This window comes from Gorilla gorilla, chromosome 18, assembly GCF_029281585.2.
Source record: "Gorilla gorilla gorilla isolate KB3781 chromosome 18, NHGRI_mGorGor1-v2.1_pri, whole genome shotgun sequence".
NCBI lineage: Eukaryota > Metazoa > Chordata > Mammalia > Primates > Hominidae > Gorilla > Gorilla gorilla.
Genome location: NC_073242.2, coordinates 33193743 through 33217863, shown reverse-complemented (window position 1 = coordinate 33217863; position 24121 = coordinate 33193743). Strand labels below are relative to the sequence as shown.

The window sequence follows — 24121 nt, the reverse complement described above, 5'->3', positions numbered from 1 at the left end:
TTCAGATCCACACACTTTGGAACCGGAATCTGTACTCTAACCCCTTAAGATTATACAGACTATAAATTAATCAGGAAATTGGGATGATCCCATGAGTGATATACAGCTTAGCCAGTGTAACAAGTAGAAACAAAGTGGGGGACACAACATAATAATACCAAATGAATGTTAAGGAAAAATAGAAGAGCAGTAATTTTTTTGAATGGTCTGCCCTTTGTCCTAACCAGAGTGCAATAGAGAGAATGAGTGGTAATGAGTGGCAGCCAGAGCCATTGCCATTGCAGAGGGCTTTTCAGCAGGTAGCGCTTGAGTCTGGTATTGAGAATAATGAGAAAAACATGGAACTGAAACCATCGTCTGCCCCCTTGTGATCTAGTTATAAAATTTGTACTAATAATATATTTGCATTTATAGGTTGTTTCAAATAGTATAAAATTTTAAATTACAATTTCTGTTCTTTAGTAGTATCTTCTAGCGATACCCTGCTCTAAAATATTTATCCAGAGTGGTTGAAGAATTGAACCCTCTGATTTCATTTCCTCTAATGAGTGTATTAGTCCATTTTCATACTGCTATGAAGAAATACCCCAGACTTGGTAATTTATAAAGAAAAGAGGTTTAGTTGATTCACAAGTTTCACATGGCTGGGGAGGCCTTGGGAAACTTACAATCATGGCAGAAGGGGAAGCAAACTTGTCCTTCTTCACATGGCAGCAGGAGAGAGAATGAGTGCCAGCAGGACAAATGCCAGACACTTGTAAAACCATCAGATCTCGTGAGAACTCACTCGCTATCATGAGAATAACATGGGGGAAAGCACCCCCATGACTCAATCACTTCCCACCGGGTCCCTTCCAGGACACATGGGGATTATCGGAACTATTAATTCAAGATGAGATTTGGGTGGGGACCCAGCCAGACCATATCAATGGGAAAATCTTGGTTGTTTTAACCCTTGTTGAAATTAATTAACATTGATGGTTCCTCTTCTGTTCCCCTCACCTTAGTCTGTTTTATCGCAGTTCCTCAGTTCCAGTTGTTTTTTTTTTTTCTTCTCATGTTTGCTTTGTTCCCTCGACATCAGTTGTGAACCCAAGGAGGGAAGAGACTCATCTTATACATCTTTTCTGTCATACCTGGCAGAATTAATTATAACATACTTTATCAATTTTGAAAAATAAGGCTACCGCAAACCTGGCTTACTCTTTCTGTGATTATTGAGGATCTTGTCATGATGTAGTTCCAAATTGCGAATCTTAGTTATGATTGTACTGTCCTCTAGATCTACCGTATAAGATATGAGCCACCTTGAAGACAGGAATTCTTGCGTGATCACAATTATATCCAAAGTACCTAGAGCACCACACAGGAACACTCCGTAAATGTTTTTCAATAAATGCATGAGTGAGTAATGAATGCTGCTCCCAAGGCATAACCTGAGCTGTTGATTTTTTGTTTTAATCTCTGATAGAAATTTGATTTCTTATATCTATTTCAAAATCTTGATCTTGATTTTCCTTTAAAACTCAGGGTGTTTAATGGGACCTCCCACCTGGAGTTTTTAACATCAAAATTCTATCATATATGTTTTTTAGTTTCTTAATGATTTTTAACCACCCCATTTATGATTACCCTGAAAATGTTTGAATATAAATGATTTACATTTTAACATCAATAACACTTTAACCTTACAAACAGTCTCAAGAATCTCTTGGTGGCATTTTTTACATGTGGCATTTTTTGACATGCTTGTGTTGTTTCTTAAATATTTGAATATAAAGTCAAAATAAACAACTGCTTTTTTTACTCTGGAAAATCAAGAAGTAGTATCCGACCAAGGTACTTTTTACTAACTTTTTCTACTTCCTTTACCCATCATTTGTCTTGGCATATTTACTTCTAATATATTCCTTGTTTTTGTTTTTGTTTTTCTCTTACTGCTATCATCATGTAGATCATTTTCAATACTACAATTTACACACAATAAAATCTAGAATTTTGAAATTCATTTCAAAAGTGTTGACAATGTTTTCTCCCACAGGGAAAAAGCGAGCATGGTTGTCCCTGAAGAAAGAGAAGGCAGAGATGAAACAAACTTAGACCTAGTAAGAGGCACAGCATCTGCAGATGTTTCCACTGACACTCGGAAAGCCGGTGAGTCCTGCACTTTGTCAGGCACCTCCATTGCCTGCAAAGGGGGCTGTGAAGTTCCAGAGTTACTCTGCCAAGGCTTGGTCTGTATTAACAAACTCTTAAAAATGGGGGTTGGGCCAAGGAGAGGATGTGTACTTCCCTACTCTAATCTCAGCTCTGCCATTCACTAACCATGTGTCCTCCCCAGAGTGAAGGCACTGTGTCATCTGCAAATCATGTGAGGTTGAGTTTTAGGCACCCCAGCTTAGAATGGGTTATGTTCCAGCATTTCCTTTATATTTGGTTGGTTGAGACTCAGAATGTACTTTTGCAAATAAACTTTGGTAAACGGTGATTAAGTTCTTATCTCAACCTAAAAAGCCAGTTTAACTCAGAGTAGTTAAAGGAAGTTTCTCCTTCCCTCCTCTGCCTCTCCCCTTAGTTGTATACATAGGTGGGGTGCATACACTCCTCCTCTCCTTCTGTATTCATTTCTTCTTGGTAGCTCCCCAGGTACCTGGTGTCTGGTACGCATTGCTGTGCAGTGTCCAAACTGTGGCATGCCACCAAGACCTGCTGAATTCCAAGTGCACTGTGATCCAGAAGTCACCATTTTCCCATTCCCCAAATTTCTATTTTCCTATGCCAGCAGCTGATTTCAGCCAGGTGGCATGAGAAAAACAATACGATTGAGTTGGTTTAACCTTCGGTGAGGCCAAGTACAGTTGAAGCAATGGGTGTCAGAATTTAGTAGACTTTAGAATAACCTCAGATGCTCATTAAAACTGTAGATTCATAACCCTCAATTCATAGAAATTCCAACTCAGTGGATATGAAATGGAGCCAGCAGCTCAGGGACTTCTGATGGAAGTGGTTTTTGGACCATACTTTGGGAAACATTGCCTCAGAGCCTCTGTGTCTTGTTCAAAGAAGATTCTTTGAAATATCAACCAGGTTGTTGACATTTCATGAAGAATGACAGAATGTAAGGCAGTATGGGTACCACACAGAGAGCTGTTCGTAGAAGTCTGTCCTTAGAGGTCGGTTCTCCACGCCTTCATATTAGTTGCCTATGGCTGCTATAACAAATTACCCCAGACTTAGTGGCTCAAAACAGCACACATTTTATTATGTTACAGTTCTGCAGGTTCAAAGTCCAAATGGGTTTCACAAGGCTAAAATCAAGATATCGGCATGGCTGCATTCCTCCTGGAGGCTCTAGGGGAGAATCCCTTTCCTGGCCTTTTCCAGCCTCTAGAGGCCACCTGATTTCCTTAGCTTATAGCCCCTTCCTCCATCTTCAAAGCCAGTAGCATAGCATCCTCTCTTCTCTGATCATCCTGCCTCCATCTTTCACTTCTGAGAATCCTTCAGCCTACCTAGCTAAGCCAGATAATCTCCCGATCTCAAAACGCTTAACAGAGATACATTCTGAGAAATGTGTCATTAGGCGATTTCATCATTACATGAACATCACAGAACGTGCTTACACAAAGCTAGACGGTTTAGCCTGCTGCACAGCTAGGCTATGTGGTATGGCCTATGGCTCCTGGGCCACAAACCTGCACAGCATGTTACTGTACTGAATACTCTCGGCAACTGTAACACAATGGTAAGTATTTGTGTATGTAAACACATCTAAACATAGAAAGGTATAAAAATACAGTATTGTGATCTTACGGGATCACTGTCTTACATGCACTTTGTCATTGACCAAAACGTTGTTGTACAGCACATGACCGTATTAATAGGTTGCAGGGATTTGGATGTGGACATCTTTGCGGGGTACCATTATTCTGCCTACAGCAGCCCTTGATACTTAAAAATGTGATCCTTAAACAAGCAGCATTAGCATCACCTGGGATTTTGTTATGAATGCAGATTCTTAGACCCCTTAGATCTCAGACCTACTAAATACAACATCTGGTTTTTTGTTTGTTTGTTTGTTTTTGAGACGGAGTTTCGCCCTTGTTGTCCAGGCTGGAGTGCACTGGTGCAGTCTCGGCTGACTGCAACCTCCACCTCCTGGGTTCAAGCAATTCTCCTGCCACAGCCTCCCGAGTAGCTGGGATTACAGGTGCACGCCACCACACCCGGCTAATTTTTTGTATTTTTTGTAGAGATGGGGTTTCACCATGTTAGCCAGGATGGTCTCAAACTCCTTTCCTCAGGTGGTCCGTCCACCTCGGCCTCCCAAAGTGCTGGGATTACAGGCGTGAGCCACCGCACCCGGCCCGAATCTGCTTTTTAATGTGACCCCAGGTGGCTCATGTGCATGTTATAATGTGAGAAGCTGTGGTCTAAGATGTTCATGTTTTTCCCAGCTCCTTCCCTTTCCCCATCTCTGGACTCACTGATATAAATACAATAGTCCCTAAATCACTAGATTTGCTCAGTGAGCATTTTTAACATCTACTGGGGCTGCTATTTTAAGCATCTACCCTCAGGCTTTGTCCTAGGAATTGGGAATACATTGACCAACAAAATGTGGTCAGTGCAATAATAATGGGCTATGAGGAAACTACAGAGGGGAGACCTTAGCAGATACGTGTGTATTTATGAATCATCGCAAGTAAGGAACTACTGACAGTCTAACTTTCCTATTAGCTCGGTTTTGTTCAAGGGAAATTGCCTCTACTTTATAAACAAATCTTTTTGAAAATATAGAAATTATATGGAATATTACCATATAGAATTATGTAACCATCCATCAGAGTTAACAACAGAAACATCGATTTTTAGATTTTGTTATATTCCTTCTTTGAGAGTTCTTCCCCAGTGACATTACTTACTTTTTCTCTGTAGGTGGCCAGGAACAGAATGGTACACAGCAAAGCATAGTTGTGGATATGCGTGAATTTCGAAGTGAGCTTCCATCTCTGATCCATCGTCGGGGCATTGACATTGAACCTGTGACTTTAGAGGTTGGAGATTACATCCTCACCCCAGAAATGTGCGTGGAGCGCAAGAGTATCAGTGATTTAATCGGCTCTTTAAATAACGGCCGCCTCTACAGCCAGTGCATCTCCATGTCCCGCTACTACAAGCGTCCCGTGCTTCTGATTGAGTTTGACCCTAGCAAGCCTTTCTCTCTCACTTCCCGAGGTGCCTTGTTTCAGGAGATCTCCAGCAATGACATTAGTTCCAAACTCACTCTTCTTACACTTCACTTCCCCAGACTACGGATTCTCTGGTGCCCCTCTCCTCATGCAACGGCGGAGTTGTTTGAGGAGCTGAAACAAAGTAAGCCACAGCCTGATGCGGCGACAGCACTGGCCATTACAGCAGATTCCGAAACCCTTCCCGAGTCAGAAAAGTATAATCCTGGTCCCCAAGACTTCTTGTTAAAAATGCCAGGGGTGAATGCCAAAAACTGCCGCTCCTTGATGCACCACGTTAAGAACATCGCAGAATTAGCAGCCCTGTCACAAGACGAGCTCACGAGTATTCTGGGGAATGCTGCAAATGCCAAACAGCTTTATGATTTCATTCACACCTCTTTTGCAGAAGTCGTATCAAAAGGAAAAGGGAAAAAGTGAACAGTGATGGCTGTTTTCTTATCCCATGCCTGTACTCTTCAGCGGCTCCTTGCCAGACATCATAGGTCATTATTCATTATTGGTTTGCTATTTCATTCTTTTCCAATGCTCTTAATGATTGTACGGTGGACCAGGAGCCAGGATTCCTCTCTGAACTCTGCAGTTAGGCATCACTTGAACTTGCCTGTGCCTGCTCTTTTTCCTGCCTGCACTGTCTATGCCGGGCTTAGCATGTTTCACTTTAAATGAGATCTGTCAGGATCAGGTAAAGTTCCTATAAGTGATTACAGAAGGTAGAAACTTTACCTGATCCTAACAGATCTCATTTAGAAAGGAATATGCTAAGCCTGGCATGGACGGTGCAGGGAGGGGAAAGAGCAGGCACAAGAAAGCTACCATTTTTAACAGTCCTTGTTATCTAGTGCAACATAAATAACAGTCTTAATTGCACTTAATACCAATGTCCTGTGGCTCTCCAAATCTGTTCTTTGCTGTTGTGTCTGCTGGACGCTTGAACTGATGTTTGTGTAGGAAATCATGTTCTGACCCTTTGTCTACAAAGGAGCCTTCTGGAACACTGAGAAGAAACATCACTTTGCCATTCCTGACCAGTTCTCTCTACCACATTTTCTTCAGCTCCATACTTCTGCCTGTCTGCTCTAAGGAAATTTCATGGAGCCTTCCTACTACTAATTCAAGACAGTCTCCTCAAAAACTGGTTGACTAGTCTTCTAATGACCCTAACATATGTAGCATGTACTATAATTTCATTGTTCCAAATTAGTATTTTTAAAGCAAAATGAATTACCTATTTGCAAAAGTGAATGATGAAGGAGCTCTTAGAATTCTCAATTTTTGCACATATTCAGTCTCCTAATATCAGAGATCCCTAAGTCCAGCTGGCTAGTTACAGAGTTTTTTCAGACTTCCTCGTTTCCCAGCTCTTATATCCTAAGACACCAGCATCATATCCTCTAGAAATACAGCCTAATTGGCAGTGAGCCGAGATCGCACCACTGCACCCCTGCCTGGGTGACAGAGCGAGACTTTGTCTCTATTACAAAAAGAAAAGAAAAGAAAAGAAAAGAAAAGAAATACAACCTAAGCTCACCTGCCTGTGATTCCTCATTTCTCACCATCCTGTGCCAGGGTGGCTACTTCTCTCTGTGAGGACTCAAATACAAGCCAATGAGTGGCCCACTAAGCTTTTAAGATTTGATTTTCCTGCCTTGAGATAAAAAGGAGTGTAGGTAAATGAAAGATCAATGTATGGAATATATAAAAATACGAAAGAAATATATACGTTTAAAAATCCATTAAAAAATCTCATTCTAAAACTCCTGATTAAGTTGGCTTTTTACGTAAGTGTACAAATAGGATATTCACAGCATCTTTGTGCAGTTTTTAAACTTTTATATTTAAACATTATTAAGTTGGCTTTTGTTCACATGTTGAGTAATGGGTAGTAAATTTTCTACCTCAGGAGCTGATATAGACATCAGTTCTGCTAGCCATATCACATATTTTAATGTTTCATCAACATCAGCTGTTTTTTTGTTTGCTACACTATTTGAACTAATAGACAGTGGATCATGTAACACAAAATTGTCTTCAACTTTAACAAAATTGTCATTGTTATTTTTTTTTTGAGACAGAGTCTCCCTCTGTTGCCCAGGCTGGAGTGCAGTGGCGCAATCTCGGCTCACTGCAGCCTCGCCTGCTGGGTTCAAGCAGTTCTCCCACCTCAGCCTCCCAAGTAGCTGGGATTATAGGTGTGCACCACCAGACCCCAGCTAATTTTTGTATTTTTAGTAGAGACGGGGTTTCACCATGTTGGCCAGGCTGGTCTCAAACTACTGACCTCAGGTGATCCACCCACCTTGGCCTCCCAAAGTGCTGAGATAACAGGCGTGAGCCACCGCACCCACCCAACAAAATTATTTTTAACTGTCGTTTCTGAACTGAACCTCTCACATTGGCATCTTGATTTATTGGTACTTAACAGTCTATATGGATTTTGCACTCTACACAAGGGTATAACCAGAATGAATTGAGGGGTATCAAGAACCAGATTGGTTACAGTAGAACTCTGTAAGATGATGTGGAGAGTAAGGAAAAGGAGAAGAAATAAAAATTAGTTTAAGATGGAATAAAGATTTGGGCTGCTAATTTTTTCCCAGGATTCAAAATATACCCGCTAGAATGGAAAACAAAAATTTGAATGATTACAACATTATCGTTAACATTCAATTTTGTATTTATTGTTTTATTGAATATAGTTCAGAGTATATTAAAATAGACCTACCACTTCAAATGATAATGATTATTATAATGTCTCTTCACCCTATTCTAGCACTTCTGCTTGCAGTATGTGGTTTCTATTTTTTTCTTCTTGTATAATTCCACTTGTCTTTAATTGTTGTTTCATTATATAAAAGGAACATCTTCCCATAGCATATTCTATGAAAGGGGTTTCATTCCAAGTTGAGTTTTCAAAAAAAAGGTCTTCCTAAAGCTACCATTTTCAACAGTCCTTGTTATCTAGTACAACACAAATAACAGTCTTAAAAATTGCACTAATACCAGTGCCCCATGGCTCTCCAAATCTGTTCTTTGCTCTTGTATCTGCTGGACGCTTGAAGACAGGTGCACTGTCTCGTATGTATTTGAATTATGAACAGTAATTTCTAATGAATTCTAAAATGGTCATTGTAAGTGAAAGCCTGTCGCTACCACTTCCTCTTCCAACTACATAAATATATTTCAATGTATTTCCAGTTTTGGAAAGTTTTCAATACATCCATCAAGTGTTTACTTAGATTTTTGTACAAATTTTTTTTATAATCTAAGAATCTTTGGTAAAGGAACTAGAGATGCATGCAGTTGCAAAATTGATGTATTTATTTTCCAGCATAATTTTATTAACTTCACTTTTTTTCTCTCTAGTAAATATCCAGTGTACTTATGAACTCATGTTTGGCTCTTTTAAAACCTTTTCTAAAAGCTAGATCAGCATTATTCTATTTTACAAGTTTTTTGTATAAAAATATGAACATATGAGATATTGTGAGAAATCATTTTAAGTTTCATTTAAATCATGGTGCCTCTTTTGATACTTTCTTAAAATTGTGCAAGAAGAAATCATTTTTAGTAGTGGTCATAAATATTATCCTTTTGGCAGTAAGCTATTACTAATTCAGCCTGAAGCTCAGTAGACAATATGTCTACATGTGTTTGAGTACATCCTGGATACAGTTTCCCAGCTCATGAGGGACTGAAAATAGTCTCATTCATCAACCCACTAGGATGTGAAGGGTTAAGTCTAGATTTGGTCACATTGAAACCCCACAATATAGAATTAATAAATGGCCTTCAGTAGGAAAACCTACACGAAAGCAAATCCAAAGAAGTGGGGCAGGGGGAAAGAGGCATTACTGGTCTTTCCTTTTGTTTTGCAAGCATAATTTGATTTTCCTTTGGCTCAGAAAACTCATTTGGGGAAATTCTCTTTTGTGTTCAGTTTAACCTAGAAATGTCCTCTTGAAAAACCAACATTTTAGGAAAGTTCTTTTTTCAGGATGGAGTATATTAAAATTAAGCCAGGCTTTGACGTGAATTATCACTTTTCTTTATTATTTTGTTTTCTATTTTGGTTTATAGCTATTTCTGGTTCAGTTCTGAACTTCAGCACTTAATCATCCTTATCAACCAGGCTTTTGGTAGCCTAAACTGCTATGCTGTTGTTTTTTTAATTTAAAGATGTATAAGCCAAAATTTGGTTGGGAGTGAGACATACCTGATTTATATGAATTTTAACAGAGTTGTATTTGTGTGTGTTTAATAAAATATATATTTATTCAGTACTTTCCTCAGTATTTTATGGGCAAAGTAAAAATAACAATGCATAGTGAAAGGGCATATATTACCGGCAGTAATAATTTAAAATCCTGAAAATGTTTCATTTTTTTCGTTTTTGTTATGCAGAATAAACGATTAAGGCAGAAATGCTCTTTGAACCACTGCTTTTGCTGTTTAATTCATTTGATAACCTACTTTCTAAGACTTGAAACTATTAGTTATTTTTCCTTTCTGCTTTTCATTTTGTATCATGTCTCCTTAAGGAGGAAAACAAAACAAAACTAGAAAACTATTCTTCTGAAAATATTCATTTGTCAGTTTGTAATAAGTGTGTGGTAAACACAATGCCTGGGATATCTTAGCTCAACAAAGGTGAATTCCTTGCCACTCCTGCCTCGTACATTTTTGTTCCTTTAATGTCAGAGTTGGAAGAAATGAATTATCCTTTCAACACCTCTGGAATTTATTGTAATCTTTCAAACAAGTTTAATTATTGGTTACTGATTGGCTCATTTCAATGATTTAATTACATTTGCTTCTTCAAAATGTAGATCTGTATCCCCTTTTAACAAGGTGTGAGACAGGTTATTTCTCAACATGTTTTAGTGTCTGAACAAAACTTTGGCAGACTAACCCCTTCTTAGTAGCGGCACTGTAACTCACATTTTTTAAAAATCACTTATCCGTTGTCTTATTTAATCCTCATAACGAAGCCATGAAGGTACTATTATTTAATCTTGTTTTACATGATGAAACTGAGACACAGAGACGCTAAGTAATTTGCTCAAGGTCACCCAGTAGTAAATGGTGGAACCATGATTTGATACCTTGATGTACAGCCCATAATGAAATAGTGGGGGTTATGGGGGGTAGTGGGAAACATTTCTGTACACTTCTATGTATCTGACTACAAATATGTCATAGAAATATGTCATAGAAAATGCAAATTGGTTTTTTGTTTTGTTTTTTGAGACGGAGTCTCACTCCATCGCCCAGTCTGGAGTGCAGTGGTACGATCTCTGCTCACTGCAACCTCCGGCTCCCGGGTTCAAGCAATTCTCCTGCCTCAGCCTCCCAAGTAGCTGGGATTACAGGCGCATGCCACCACGCCCAGCTAATTTTTTGTATTTTTAGTATAGATGGAGTTTCACCATATTGGCCAGGATGATCCTGATCTCCTGACCTCGTGATCCGCCTGCCTCGGCCTCCCAAAGTGCTGGGATTACAGATGTGAGCCACCATGCACGGCCTGCAAATTGGTATGTTTTTATATCTCTCTTAAAGTGTCAAAAGGAAGTATGTAAAACTTAGATACAATAATACTGAGTTTCCTCTCTGTGTAGAGCTAGATATTTAGCAGTTGCCTAGGCTGCCTCTGATTTTCTAGGGCCATATGCCTCTTGGTCACTGATTAGGAAGGCTATTTTGCAACTTCATAAGAATAGAGGTTAATTTAAATAAAACTGTTGGCCATGCAAATGATTCTTGTCCAGTTGCATTGCAAAGGTCATTGCCTAGTGTAGCATTAACCAGTTTTGCATTTTTTCACAAATGTGTTTCTGCACTCCTTTGACCAACAAATTCCAAATCTCCAGGTCCTTGACTTTCTTCTGAACCAGTCTTAATGATTTCCTCATTGAGTGAGTCAAATAAAATCTTTGACTTCTGTTTTGTTCTTTTTGTATGAGAGGCATGGTTTTAACTTTTTTTTTTTTTTTTTTGAGATGGAGTCTCGTTCTGCCACCCAGGCTGGAGTGCAATGGTGCAATCTTGGCTCACTGCAACCTCCGCCTCCCGGGTTCAAGCGATTCTCCTACCTGAGACTCCCAAGTAGCTGGGATTACAGGCATGCACCACCACGCCTGGCTAATTTTTGTATTTTTAGTAGAGACCGGGTTTCGCCATGTTGGCCAGGCTGTTCTCGAACTCCTGACCTCAGGTGATCTGCTTGCCTTGGCTTCCCAAAGTGCTGAGATTACAGGCGTGAGCCACCGCGCCCAGCCTATGGTTTTAACTTTTTGAAAATTGTCCTTTATAATGGTATTGCCGGCATGAGCTCCTGAAGCTCCCATATAATGATAAAACCCTGTTTCCAGCCTCATGCATCCTAAAGTTATAAAATAGAAGAGGGTAATATATATACACATGTATATATATAAAATCAAGAAATATATATATTTCTTAAATATGTAAGAAGTATAACATACTAATACATTAACATTGAAAACTATAAATTGATTAGATATTAATTTTAAGAACTACAAATTTTAAGATGCTGGCATTTTTCAATGGACTCATCCTCATTCCGTTTACAAAAGCTCAGGTGAATATTTAGTCTGAGTTCCTTTTCTGTGTAGCCGTTGACTATCAGTGTTAAAGAGGCTGATTCATGAATGAGAAAGAAAAGGAATTTTTGATAATCCCAAGGATCTATTTGTGTGACTAAGATATTTCTACGTGAGAAGAACACAGCTCTCTGAGGCCTGAAAGGTAAACAAAATCAACTCAAGATTTTAAATAAAAGAGTTTCCTGGTTTCATGAAAATAGTATATAAACCAGGTCTAATGAAATGGTAGCATGGCATATTTGAGATGATAATATTTAGGGACCCTTTCCTATAATTATGAGCTCCAGAACTTGGTGTCAATTAAAGAGTCCTCTTAACTGAGTAAAAGATTTGCCTCCCTGTGCAACTTTATTTCTGGGAAGGGTGACACCCAACAGAAGCTTAGGAGAGAAGACAGTTTAGTAGACCAAGAGAAGCGTGACCGGGCAGGTTTATTTTCAGCATCAGTCATTAGTGCATAAGGCAGAGGGCTCTCTCTGGGTTTGATGCTATAACAAACAGTCCACGCCATCGAGGGACATTCAGTCTTGCAGTGAAGAGAAGTCAGAGGCAGAAAATGAGCAGGTGGAAGAATAAAAACTCCACAAGAGAGATATAAGTGTTCCTGAGGTCAGAGGAAGAGGTCATATCCCTGCAGGAAACAGGAATAGCCTCAGAGAGGAGGTAGAATTCGAGATGGGTCTTAAAAAACAGCTAGGATTTCAGCAGACAGATGCAGGGCTCTGCACTTCAGCCCCGGTCTACCACATTAGTGAAGAAACAGATGGGAAATAGAATAATGATGTTTAAAGAGGGAGTTGTGAATGCTAAGTAGGAGCAATACGAGGGCCATATTGTAGGAGTCTCTTAAGGGCTAGGATGAGGAGTTTGTTATTTCAGTAGAAAAGCGAATGTTCAATTAAGGAAAAAATGAACCAGAAGCCTTTTAAAATTTTAGTCTGGCAGTAGAGATTTTGAAATGGAAAGGAACTAATATTAATTTACAGTGTGTCATGTGGGTTATGTATGCTACCTTTACACACAAAGAGACATACTGAGAGATTAAGTGACTAAAGCCACAGTGGAAGGACATTGCAGATTCAGACTCCAAAACCTGTCATCTTTCTGCCAGACCTTGCTGTCTAGAAGGGAGGATTGGAGGTGAAAAGACCACCTCAGAAGCTGTTGTAACAATCTAAGCAACAGGTAACGAAGGCCAGAACTAGAATGACAGCTTTCGAAATGGAAGGAAGGACAATCTTTGGAAGGTGGCAAATGAAATGTATGCCCGGGAAGAGTCTAAATAATGCCTACTTTTTAAGCCTGGGCTCAGGAGATGATGAGACTGTTGAAGAGAAAAAATAAAGTCTGGAGAAGGACTTGATTTGGAAAAGGAGAAGTACAGTTTTGATGGGAAAGGAGAAGTACAGTTTTGGTCAGGTTGATTTTGAGATAGCAGAGAGCCAGGGGACAGTCTCAATACAAGATGTAGTAGGGGTTGGGCGTGGTGGCTCACGCCTGTAATCCCAGCACTTTGGGAGGCCAAGGTGGGCAGATCACTTGAGGCCAGGAGTTCGAGAGCAGTCTGGTCAACATGGTGAAACCCCCATCTCTACTAAAAATACAAAAATTAGCCGGGAGTGGTGGTCCACACCTGTAGTCCCAGCTACTCGGGAGGATGAGGCATGAGAATCTCTTGAGCCTGGGAGGCTGAGGTTGCAGTGAGCCGAGATTGCACCACTCCACTCCAGCCTGAGTGACAGAGAGAGACTGTCTCAAAGGAGGGGGAAAAAAAAAAAAGATGTAGTAGGCATCTGCATTGAAGTGATAACTGAAAACATTGGCTGAATAAATAAGTGGTTAAGGTAAAGAAACCTGAAACGACTAACAGAACGCTAAAAATGCCTACACTTAGGAGGTGGCAAGATAGAGACAGAATATTAGAAGAAGAAACTGAGTCATCCAGCAGCCAGAATGAAAACAGGAGGGAATTCCAAGGGAGTGACCCACAACATCAGGAGTTGAGCAGTGTGAGTGCTGGCGGCCTTCAAGGCAACAATGAAGACAGCGCTGGTCATCCTGTGTGGTGCATCCAGGAGACCTAGGGGCACACGCCTGCCTGGGGGTCTGAGGAAGCCTTGGGGGATGGTGAGGATGAAGAAAACGAGGATGGGCAGGCTGAACAGAGGGGCGATTTTGCTTGCTGGTGATCAGGATGAGGGAGCAGAGCAAAGTGGGAGAAGGAAGGCACTAGAGAGAGAACAGAGAATTAGGTAGAACCAAAATTTATTATTGTGGGAGATGGGGGTGGAGGGAAAAAAACGAACGTGGTTTTGCTTTTCTTCCTTTCACACCTACAGAAAACCTGTTTTTGTATTGAATTGCTTCTTCTTAAAGACCAGCATCAACCTGATCATGCTCCCCCCCGCATGTGAAACGGAACGGGCACGCCACGATAAGTAGTAATGAGCCTTTTTGGCAGCCTTCTGTTTTAACAAAAAAACGCTGCTGTTTGGCATTGAAGTTTGCTTGTGTTTAAGCTCGCGGTGGAACAGACTACAACCCCTCTCTGTTTGTAACCTGGCTTTATAATTTTGTTATTATTTAAAGCCTCCCTTTCAGCGATTTTTTAAAACCAAAACATATGCTGGCTAATGTCATCTGGAAACTGAAAGTCGATGTTCAGCAACTCTCACTCGCCAATCCTACAACTTGGTAAGGATTTTTATTTTGGTCGTACTGAGCTTACTGTAACTGGGGCGGCTGAGTTGCTATGGTAATTTGTTCTCAAAACAGAGCACTTTGCTGCAATGCATGGAAACAGCAGATAAATCTACTTTATGTTGACTTGATTGTGACATTAATTCTAGTTGAAACATCCTCCATGCTCCCATCAGGACTCATGTATAAGAATTTTAAATTGGGGCCAAGAAGGCATTGGCTAAAAGAATTGCAACTTCGGCTTTTTAAACCCAGGCCTTCACAATTCATACAACTGAAGGCTGTTGGCTCACAGCCTAGAGCGCTGCCCCGGGGGCGGCTTGCAGCTGGGGGAAGGTTCATCACTGAAGCAATTATGTGGTTAATTGCTCCAGTGTGGGCTTGGGCTGAGAGATGTGACTCATGCCGCCCTCTGTCACTAGTAGATGGGGGTAGGGGGTAGAGTGGACAGGACTTAAGGACTTACTGAAAACTCAGCTGCCTTTTCCCTTTCCTCTTGCAAATAAATCTGTAACTCACTAACATCTGCCCTTGAGATGTGGGAGGAAGGTAGACCTCAACTCCAAGACTTGGTGCTCCCGGCCTCCATTGGTAGGGGTCCCCATTAAGTCCCATGTCCTGAACTACACTGGAGCCCTCGGACACTTTAAGGATCACTGCACTCCGAATTGGGGTGTATCTGCCTCCAATTCTTGCCTAACCATGACAGAGGACAGACAAAAAGTAGATGCCTGACTTCGAGCATGACTCATTATAAACAAATAGAGGACAGATTGACTTCCTCTTATCAGAGCCCGAGTCTGCGCCCCAGGACACAGCATGAGTCAGACTTGAAGTCCCAAGTCTTGTTGGGAATTTTCCCCCTGAGAAAGAGGTAGATTTTTGAGTAGAGTTCTGTTGATTTCTTGAATATTTTCAGTGGCCCCATGTTAAGCCCTGGGCTTCTGCATCAGGTCACATCCCTTCGAAACCAATAGAGCTTCCAGAGTAAGGATAAAAATTGGCTGTGCTCACAAAGAAACTCATTTGGAATTGATAGAAATGTTTGTAATTTTAGCGGTGATGGTTTTGCAATGTATAGATGTAAAATCATAAAAGCATACACTCAATATGTGCAGTGTATTGTATATAAATTATACTTCAAATATTTTTTTAGAAGAAACATAGTTTAGCAGGAAAAAAAAAAGATGTAGTAGGCACCTGCATTGAAATGAGAACTGAAGACATTGGTTGAATAAATAAGTGGTTAAGGTAAAGAAACCATAAACGACTAACAGAACGCTAAAAATGCCTACACTTAGAAGAAGGGAAGATACAGAGAGAATATTAGAAGAAGAAACTGAGTCATCCAGCAGCCAGAATGAAAACAGGAGGGAATTTACAGGGAGTGACCCACAACACCAGGAGCTGAGCAGTAACAGCGCAGATAGCCTGGTGGCCTTTGACGCAACAATGAAGAGAGCACTGGTCATCCTGCGTGGTGGTTAATTATTATTATGATTTATCGTGAAGCTCAGTGTTACCTCCTCCCTTCCCCATCCATACCGATCTATTGCTTGTATTTGGGTGCAAACACGCACAGAGTACCTGCCTGAAGGGATCATGAGGTCACAGCATCCAATGCTGATCTCAGACTCCCAGAGTGTGTGTTAGTAGGTAACATTTATTTTTACTCAACTCCGTATTTCACTAGGTAAAAGGGAATGAAGGCAGTCAGGATAGGTGAAACCCAGGTTGTGACAAATTTGGAGGAGGGTGGGGGAGCTGTTGGGTATTAGATTGGTGCAAAAGTAATTGTGGTTATTATGCCAGGAGCGGTGGCTCACGTCTGTAATCCCAGCACTTCGGGAGGCGAAGTGGGCGGATCACTTGAGGTCAGGAGTTTGAGACCAGCCTGGCCAACATGGTGAAACCCATCTCTACTAAAAATACAAAAATTAGCTGGCCATGGTGGCCAGCGCCTGTAATCCCAGCTACCTGGGAGGCTGAGGCAGGAAAATCATTTGAACCTGGGAGGAGGAGGTTGCAGTGATCCAAGATCGCACCACTGCACTCCAGCCTGGGTAACAGAGCAAGACTCGTCTCAAAAAAAATGAAAATAAAAAAAAAATAAAACATTTTTTAAAAGTAATTGCAGTTATTGCCATTATTTTCAATGGCAAAAACCTCAATTTCTTTTTTTTTTTTTTTTTTTTTTTTGAGATAGAGTTTCCCTCTTGTTGCCCACACCGGAGTGCAATGGCATGACCTTGGCTCACTGCAACCTCCGCCTTCCAGGTTCAAGTGATTCCCCTGCCTCAGCCTCCTGAGTAGCTGGGATTACAGGCATGTGCCACCACACCTGACTAATTTTGTATTTCTAGTAGAGACGGGGTTTTGCCATGTTGGTCAGTCTGGTCTCAAACTCCTGACCTCAGGTGATCCACCCACTTCAGCCTCCCAAAGCACTGGGATTACAGGCATGTGCCACCGTGCCCAGCCCGCAGTTACTTTTACACCAACCTAGTAGCAAAGCAAAAAGAAGCACCTTCAAGGTACCCCACCCCAGGTGGCCACAGGACAGGAGAAGGCTGTTTTTGCCTTCAGGTTTCAGCAAATTCAAGCTGAGTCAAGCCAACAGCATGACAGCATGCAAGAGCTGTGCCATTGGGCTGTGGCCACAAAACACACACACGTGAAATGACTTAAAGCTTGGAAACCAGCACACCAGGGAGCAAATTAATTTAGGGAGAAATGAATACGTGTGTGCTTAGATGGCACAAAAGAAAGAACAAAGTCTTTGGGCAAGCCAGGTTAATCGAAGAGCAGGCAGCCATGAGGGTGGAGTGGCCCGGATTTTTTTTTTTTTAATGTAAATAACTTCAAGTGGGAAAATATGAACGTGTATCCATGCATGGACTTGCTTATGATCTTCTGAAAAGTACATGATCTCTCTCTATTTCAGATAAATGCCCTTAATGATGGGAAAGGAGGCTTTTCCTTCCTTTTGCTGTAGATATTCTGGAATATCGACTTCTGACTGCTAACCTTGTGGGAAAGGTCTTTCATTTTGACTGCTGACTTCATCCAAAAGGAATTAATTATTTCTTTCATTTTCCCTTCAGTCTCGGTGAGGCCAGCATTTTCCTGCTGCCATCTTTTGGCAAACAAATTCAACATACGCAAGTGATTTGGAGAATTTGCCATCTTAATAGGAGGGTCAGCTGGGCCCGGTGGCTCACACCTGTAATCCCAGCACTTTGGGAGGCTGAGGCAGGGGGATCAGTTGAGGTCAGGAGTTTGAGACCAGCCTGGCCAACATGGTGAAACCCCGTCTCTACTAAAAATGCAAAAATTAGCAGGGCATGGTGGCAGCCGCCTGTAATCCCAGCTACTCAGGAGGCTAAGGCACGAGAATTGCTTGAACCCGGGAGGCGGAGGTTGCAGTGAGCTGAGATTGCGCCACTGAACTCCAGCCTGGGCAACAGAGCGAGACTCAGTCTCCAAATAAACAAACAAACAAGAGGATCATTAATATAGGCAGTCTTTTTCTGAATCTCCTAACCTCTCAGTCACTGTCACTAAATCTGTATGTGTAGTGTTTGTGTGTGTGTATTTTTTGACCCTCTGGATTCTGTACCTATTTTGAAGGCATGTCCTTGCCACAGTGGCTGATCTCACATGTCCTTAATTTCCAAAGACAGTCCCAAATTTTAACAATTCCTTTGACATCCCTCCATAAATATACATTCATACTTTGTAGGTCATTTTCTGCTATGTAAGTATGATCTATCAGAAGAATGTTTCATTCAACAAGTATTTTCTCTTGACATTCGGGGTCTTAAAAATTATTATTTGGAAAACAATGTCAGTTTATTCCACAAACATTCATGAAGCATCTTCTGTGTGCCGGAAGGGAAAAGCCCAGTCCATAGTTTGGAGTTACAAGTTGTAGTTTTCTCCAAGTCTTAAAGAGTGCAAAAAGCAAAGCCAGCTTTTGTATTTGTAATGATGCAATTACAGTAAAGTACTCCTTAGATATATTTTTTTGAAAATAACACTCATTGCCTGGAAATGACCAAAGCGTCACAGCACTGTGATCTGTATTACAGAGTTCTGGGTGCTAAGAGCATAGGTTACAGGAGTTGTAAAAGTATACTTCTCCATGGCAGACTGCCAAGCAAGGGCTTATTTCACATTTAATGCCTTGTAGGAAAAAGACAGCCCAAGTCGAACAGATGAGAAAGTTCAGTCGTCTTGAAAAGTGAAGAACCCATGTCCTCAGCTGTTCGGATCTTCAGGCTGTTCGCCGGTTTCGAGGAGTGGTGTCAGAGGGCAGTTTTGAAATGGGAGAAAAGGTTTATAAAAGGAAAGACATGTTCCAGGTAGATCTTTGTAATGTTTTCCTGAGAGCTGACCTGGAGAAGCTTTTGTGATGTGGTTTTTTGCTGGGGCTCCAAATCTTTGATGTATCCCTTCAAACTGAGTCTTCCATCTGTAGTCCAGATTTGAGCTTCCGGCATTTCCTCTAGTTTATCATCTTGTTTCTTTTATCATACACTACTGTTTGTTTAAGATAGGTGTTTTTGTTTTTAATTGGGCCACTAGTGCCTAGAATCAGAATAATTATAATTATTGGTTTATCAAACACATCACGGACCCATGCATGACCTGCTCTCATTCATTTAGTTCGTCATTTTTATTTTTTATTTATTTTTATTTATTTTATTTTATTTTATTTTTTTGAGACAGAGTCTCACTCTGTCGCCCAGGCTAGAGTGCAATAGCACAATCTCAGCTCGCTGCAACTTCCGCCTCCCGGGTTCAAGTGATTCTTCCGCCTCAGCCTCCTGAGTAGCCGAGGTTACAGGCTCCCACCACCACACTCGGCTAAATTTGTGTTTTTAGTAGAGATGGGGTTTCACTATGTTGGCCAGGTTGGTCTCGAACTCCTGACCTCGTGATCTGCCCACCTCGGCCTCCCAAAGTGCTGGGATTACAGGCATGAGCCACAGCGCCCAGCCCTCATTCATTCTATATAACAATATTTTTGTACCAATTCCCCAGTCCCACTCCCATTCCCCACTACCCTCTTCAGCCTCTCATAATCATCGTTCTACTCTCTATTTCCATGAGTTCAATTGTCTTAATGTTTAGCTCCCACAAATAAATGAGAACACAGGAAGTTTGTATTTCTGTGCCTGGCTTGCTTCGCTTCACATTATGACCTCCAATTTCATCCATGTTGTTGCAAATCATGGGATCTCATTCTTTTTTATGGCTGAATAGTACTCCATTGTGTATAAGTACCACATCTTCTTTATCCGTTTGCCTGTTCCTAGACACTTAGGTTGCTCTAAAATGTTGGCTATTGTGAATAGTGCTGCAATAAATATGGGAATGCAGATGTCTCTTTGGTAAACTGATTTCCTTTCTTTTGGGTATATACTTAGCAGGGCAATTGCTGGATTATATGGTAGCTATATTTTTAGTTTTTTTGAGGAACCTCCAAAGTATTCTCCACAATGGTTGTACTAATCTATATTCCTACCATCAGTGTACAAGGGTTCCCTTTTCTCCACATCCTCGCCAGCATTTGTCACCTGTCTTTTGGATAAAAGCCATTTTAGGCCAGGCACAGTGGTTCATGCCTGTAATCGCAGCACTTTGGGAGGCCGAGACAGGTGGATCACGAGGTCAGGAGTTCAAGACCAGCCTGGCCAACATAGTGAAACCCCATCTCTACTAAAAATACAAAAAATTAACCAGGAGTGGTGGCGGGCACCTGTAATTCCAGCTACTTGGGAGGCTGAGGCAGGAGAATCACTTGAACCCGGGAGGTGAAGGTTGCAGTGAGCCGAGATCACACCATTGCACTCACCCTGGGTGACAAGAGTGAAATTCCTTCTCAAAAAAAAAAAAAAAAAAATCCATTTTAAGTAGTGTGAGGTGATATTCCATCACAGTTTTTATTTGTATTTCTCTGATAATCAGTGCTGTTGAGCACTTTTTCATATGCCTGTTTGCCACTCGTATGTCTTCTTTTAAGAAATGTCTATTCAGATATTTTGCCTATTTTTTTAATCAGATTATTAGATTTTTTTTTCCTATGAAGTTGTTTGAACTCCTTAAATATTCTGGTTATTAATCCCTTGTCAGGTGGGTAGTTTGCAAATATTTTTTCCCATTCTGTGGGTTGTTTCTTCATTTTGTTGCTTGTATCCTTTGCTGTGCAGAAGCTTTCTAACTTAATATGGTTCCATTTGTCCATTTTTGCTTTGGTTGTCTGTGCTTCTGGGGTATTACTCAGGAAATCTTTGCCCAATCCAATGTCCTGAAGAGTTTCCCCAGTGTTTTCTTGTAGTAGTTTCATAGTTTGAGGTCTTATATTTAAGTCTTTAATCCATTTTGATTTGATTTTTGATTATGTAGTGAGAGATAGGAGTCTAGTTTCATTCTTCTGCATATAGATATCCAGTTTTCCTGGCATCATTTATTGAAGAGATTGTCCTTTCCCAATCAATGTATGTTCTTGGCACCTATGTTGAAAATGAGTTGACTGTAGATATATGAATTCACTTCTGTGCTCTCTATTCTGTTCCATTAGTTTATGTGTCTATATTTTTATGCCAGTACATGCTGTTTTGGTTACCAAAGCTCTGTAGTATAATTTGAAGTCTAGTAGTGTGACTCCTCCAGTTTCGTTCTTTTTGCTCAGGATAGCATTGTCTATTCTGGGTCTTTTGTGGTTCCATTTAAATTTCAGGATTTTTTTTTTCTGTTTTTGTGAAGAATGTCATTGGTATTTCAACAGAGATTACATTAAATCTGTAGACTGCTTTAGGTAGTATGACATTTAACAATATTGATTCTTCCAATTCATAAACATGGAATATCCTTCCATTTTTGGCATGCTATTCAATTTCCTTCATAAGCATGTTACAGTTTTTATTGTAGAGCTCTTTCACTTCTCTGGTTAATTCCTAGATATTTTATTTTATTTGTAGCTATTATAAATAGGATTACTTTCTTGGGTTTCTATCGGGGGACCTGCCCCGATAATCACGTAGGTTCTTTTCTATTTTCCTAAGCGTCGGCTGGCTTGAGAAATAAAAGGACAGAGTACAAAAGACAGAAATATTAAAGCTGGGCGTCGGGGGGAGACATCACACGTTGGTAGGATCCGTGATGCCCCACAAGCCACAAAAACCAGCAAGTTTTTATTAGGGAGTTTCAAAAGGGGAGGGAGTATACAAATAGGTGTGGGTGGCAGACATCAAGTACTTAACAGGGTAATAGAATATCACAAGGCAAGTGGAGGCAGGGCGAGATCACAGGACCACAGAACCGAGGCGAAATTAAAATTGCTAATGAAGTTTTGGGCACCACTGTCCTTGGTAACATCTTATCAGGAGACAGGGTTTTGAGATCAACCGGTCTGACCAAAATTTATTAGGTGGGAATTTCCTCTTCCTAATAAGCCTGGGAGCGCTATGGGAGACTGGAGTTTATTTCACCCCTGCAGTCTCAACCATAAGAGACAGGTACGCCCCAGGGGGGCCAGTTCAGAGACCTACCCCTAGGTGCGCATTCTCTTTCTCAGGGGCGTTCCATGCTGAGAAAAAGAATTCAGCGATATTTCTCCCATTTGCTTTTGAAAGAAGAGAAATATGACTCTGTTCTGCGCGGCTCACCGGCGGGCAGAGTTTAAGGTTATCTCTCTTATTCCCTGAACAGTTGCTGTTATCCTGTTCTTTTTTCAGGGTGCCCGCATTTCATATTGCTCAAACACACATGCTTTACAATTTTTGTAGTTAACACAATTATTACAGGGTCCTGAGACGATATACATCCTCCTCAACTGATAGGATTAAGAGATTAAAGTAAAGACAGGCATAGGAAATCACAAGGGTATTGATTGGGGAAGTGATAAGTGTCCATGAAATCTTTACAATTTATGTTTAGAGATTGCAGTAAAGACAGGCATAAGAAATTAACAAAAGTATTAATTTGGGGAACTAATAAATGTCCATAAAATCTTCACAATCCACATTCTTCTATCATGGCTTCAGCTGGTCCCTCCGTTTGGGGTCCCTGACTTCCCGCAACAGGTTTCTTTTTCAGATGTTCACTGTTGACATATAGAAATGCTACTGATTTCTGTATGTTGATTTTGTATCCTGCAACTTTACTCAGTTTGTCCATCAGTTCTAATAGTTTTTTGGTAGGGTCTTTAGGTTTTTCCAAATATAAGATCATATTATCTGCAAACGAGGATAATTTGACTTCTTCCTATCCAGTTTGGATACTCTTTATTTCTTTCTCTTGTCTGATTGCTCTAGCTAGGACTTCCAGGTACTATGTTGAATAACAGTGGTGAAAGTAGGCATCCCTGTCATGTTCCAGATCTTAGAGGAAAGGCTTTCAGCTTTTCCCCATTCAGTATGATACGATACTAGCTGTGGGTCTATCATATATTGCTTTTGTTGTGTTGAAGTATGTTCCTCCTATACCCAGTTTTTTGAGGGTTTTTATCATGAAGGGATGTTGAATTTTATTAAATTCTTTTCAGCATTAATTGAAATGATCGTATGGTTTTTGTCCTTCATTCTGTTAATATGATGTATCACATTGATTGATTTCCATATGTTGAACCATTCTTGCATGCTGGGATAAATCCCACTTGGTCACGATGAGTGATCATTTTAATGTATTGTTGAATTCATTTTGTTAGCATTTTGTTGAGGATTTTTGCATTAATGTTCTTCAGGGGTTTTGGCATATAGTTTTCTTTTTTTGATGTGTCTTTGTCTGGTTTTGGTATCAGGGTAATACTGGCCTCATAAAATGAATTTGGAAGTATTCCCTCCTCCTCTATTTTTCAGAAGAGTTTGAGTAGGATTAGTAGGATTGGTGTAGTTCTTTAAATGTTTGGTAAAATTCAGCAGGGAAGCCACTGCATCCTGGGCTTTTCTTCACTGGGAGGCTTTTTATTATGGCTTTGATTGCATTACTTGTTATTGGTCTGTTCAGGTTTTGGATTTATTTGTGGTTCAATCTTGGTGGGCTGTATATGTCTAGAACTTTATCCATTTCTTCTGGGTTTTACAATTTATTGGCATATAGTTGCTCATAGTAGCCTCTAATGATTCTTTGAGTTTCTGCAGTATTGGTTATAATATCTCCTTTTTCATTTCTAATTTTATTTATTTGAGTCTTCTCTCTTTTTTTCTTCTCTTTTTTTTCTTAGTCTGGCTAAGAGTGTGTTGATTTTGTTTATCTTCTCAAAAAACCAACTTTTCATTTCATTGAGCTTCTGCAATGTTTTCTTCATTTCAATTTTATTTATTTCTGCTCTGATCTTTATTATTTCTTCTCATCCACTAATTTTCAGTTTGGTTTGCTGTTACTTTTCTAGTTCTTTAAGATGCATTGTTAGGTTATTTGAAGTTTTTCTCCTTTTTTGATGTAGGTGCTTAGAGCTATAAACTCTTCCCTTAGTACTGCTTTCACAGTAGCCCATAGGTTTTGGTATGTTGTTTCCATTATCATTTGTCTCAAGAA

General features: G+C 40.4%; 1 protein-coding gene and 1 long non-coding RNA gene across 2 annotated transcripts in view; both read left to right on the top strand.

Annotated features, from left to right (window-relative positions):
• ERCC4 (ERCC excision repair 4, endonuclease catalytic subunit) overlaps positions 1 to 9688 on the top strand; it is a 32807-nt gene extending 23119 nt beyond the window's left edge. Inside the window, exons 10-11 of the mRNA XM_019012848.4 lie at positions 2042 to 2154; positions 4939 to 9688. Coding sequence (XP_018868393.1) covers positions 2042 to 2154; positions 4939 to 5672 — 847 coding nt within the window. The 3' untranslated portion in view covers positions 5673 to 9688. The remainder of the gene's footprint in view (positions 1 to 2041; positions 2155 to 4938) is intronic.
• Positions 9689 to 13872: 4184 nt separating this feature from the next.
• LOC134757502 (uncharacterized) overlaps positions 13873 to 24121 on the top strand; it is a 41641-nt gene continuing 31392 nt past the window's right edge. Inside the window, exons 1-2 of the long non-coding RNA XR_010131538.1 lie at positions 13873 to 14005; positions 14218 to 14572. This is a non-coding gene — a long non-coding RNA (uncharacterized lncRNA). The remainder of the gene's footprint in view (positions 14006 to 14217; positions 14573 to 24121) is intronic.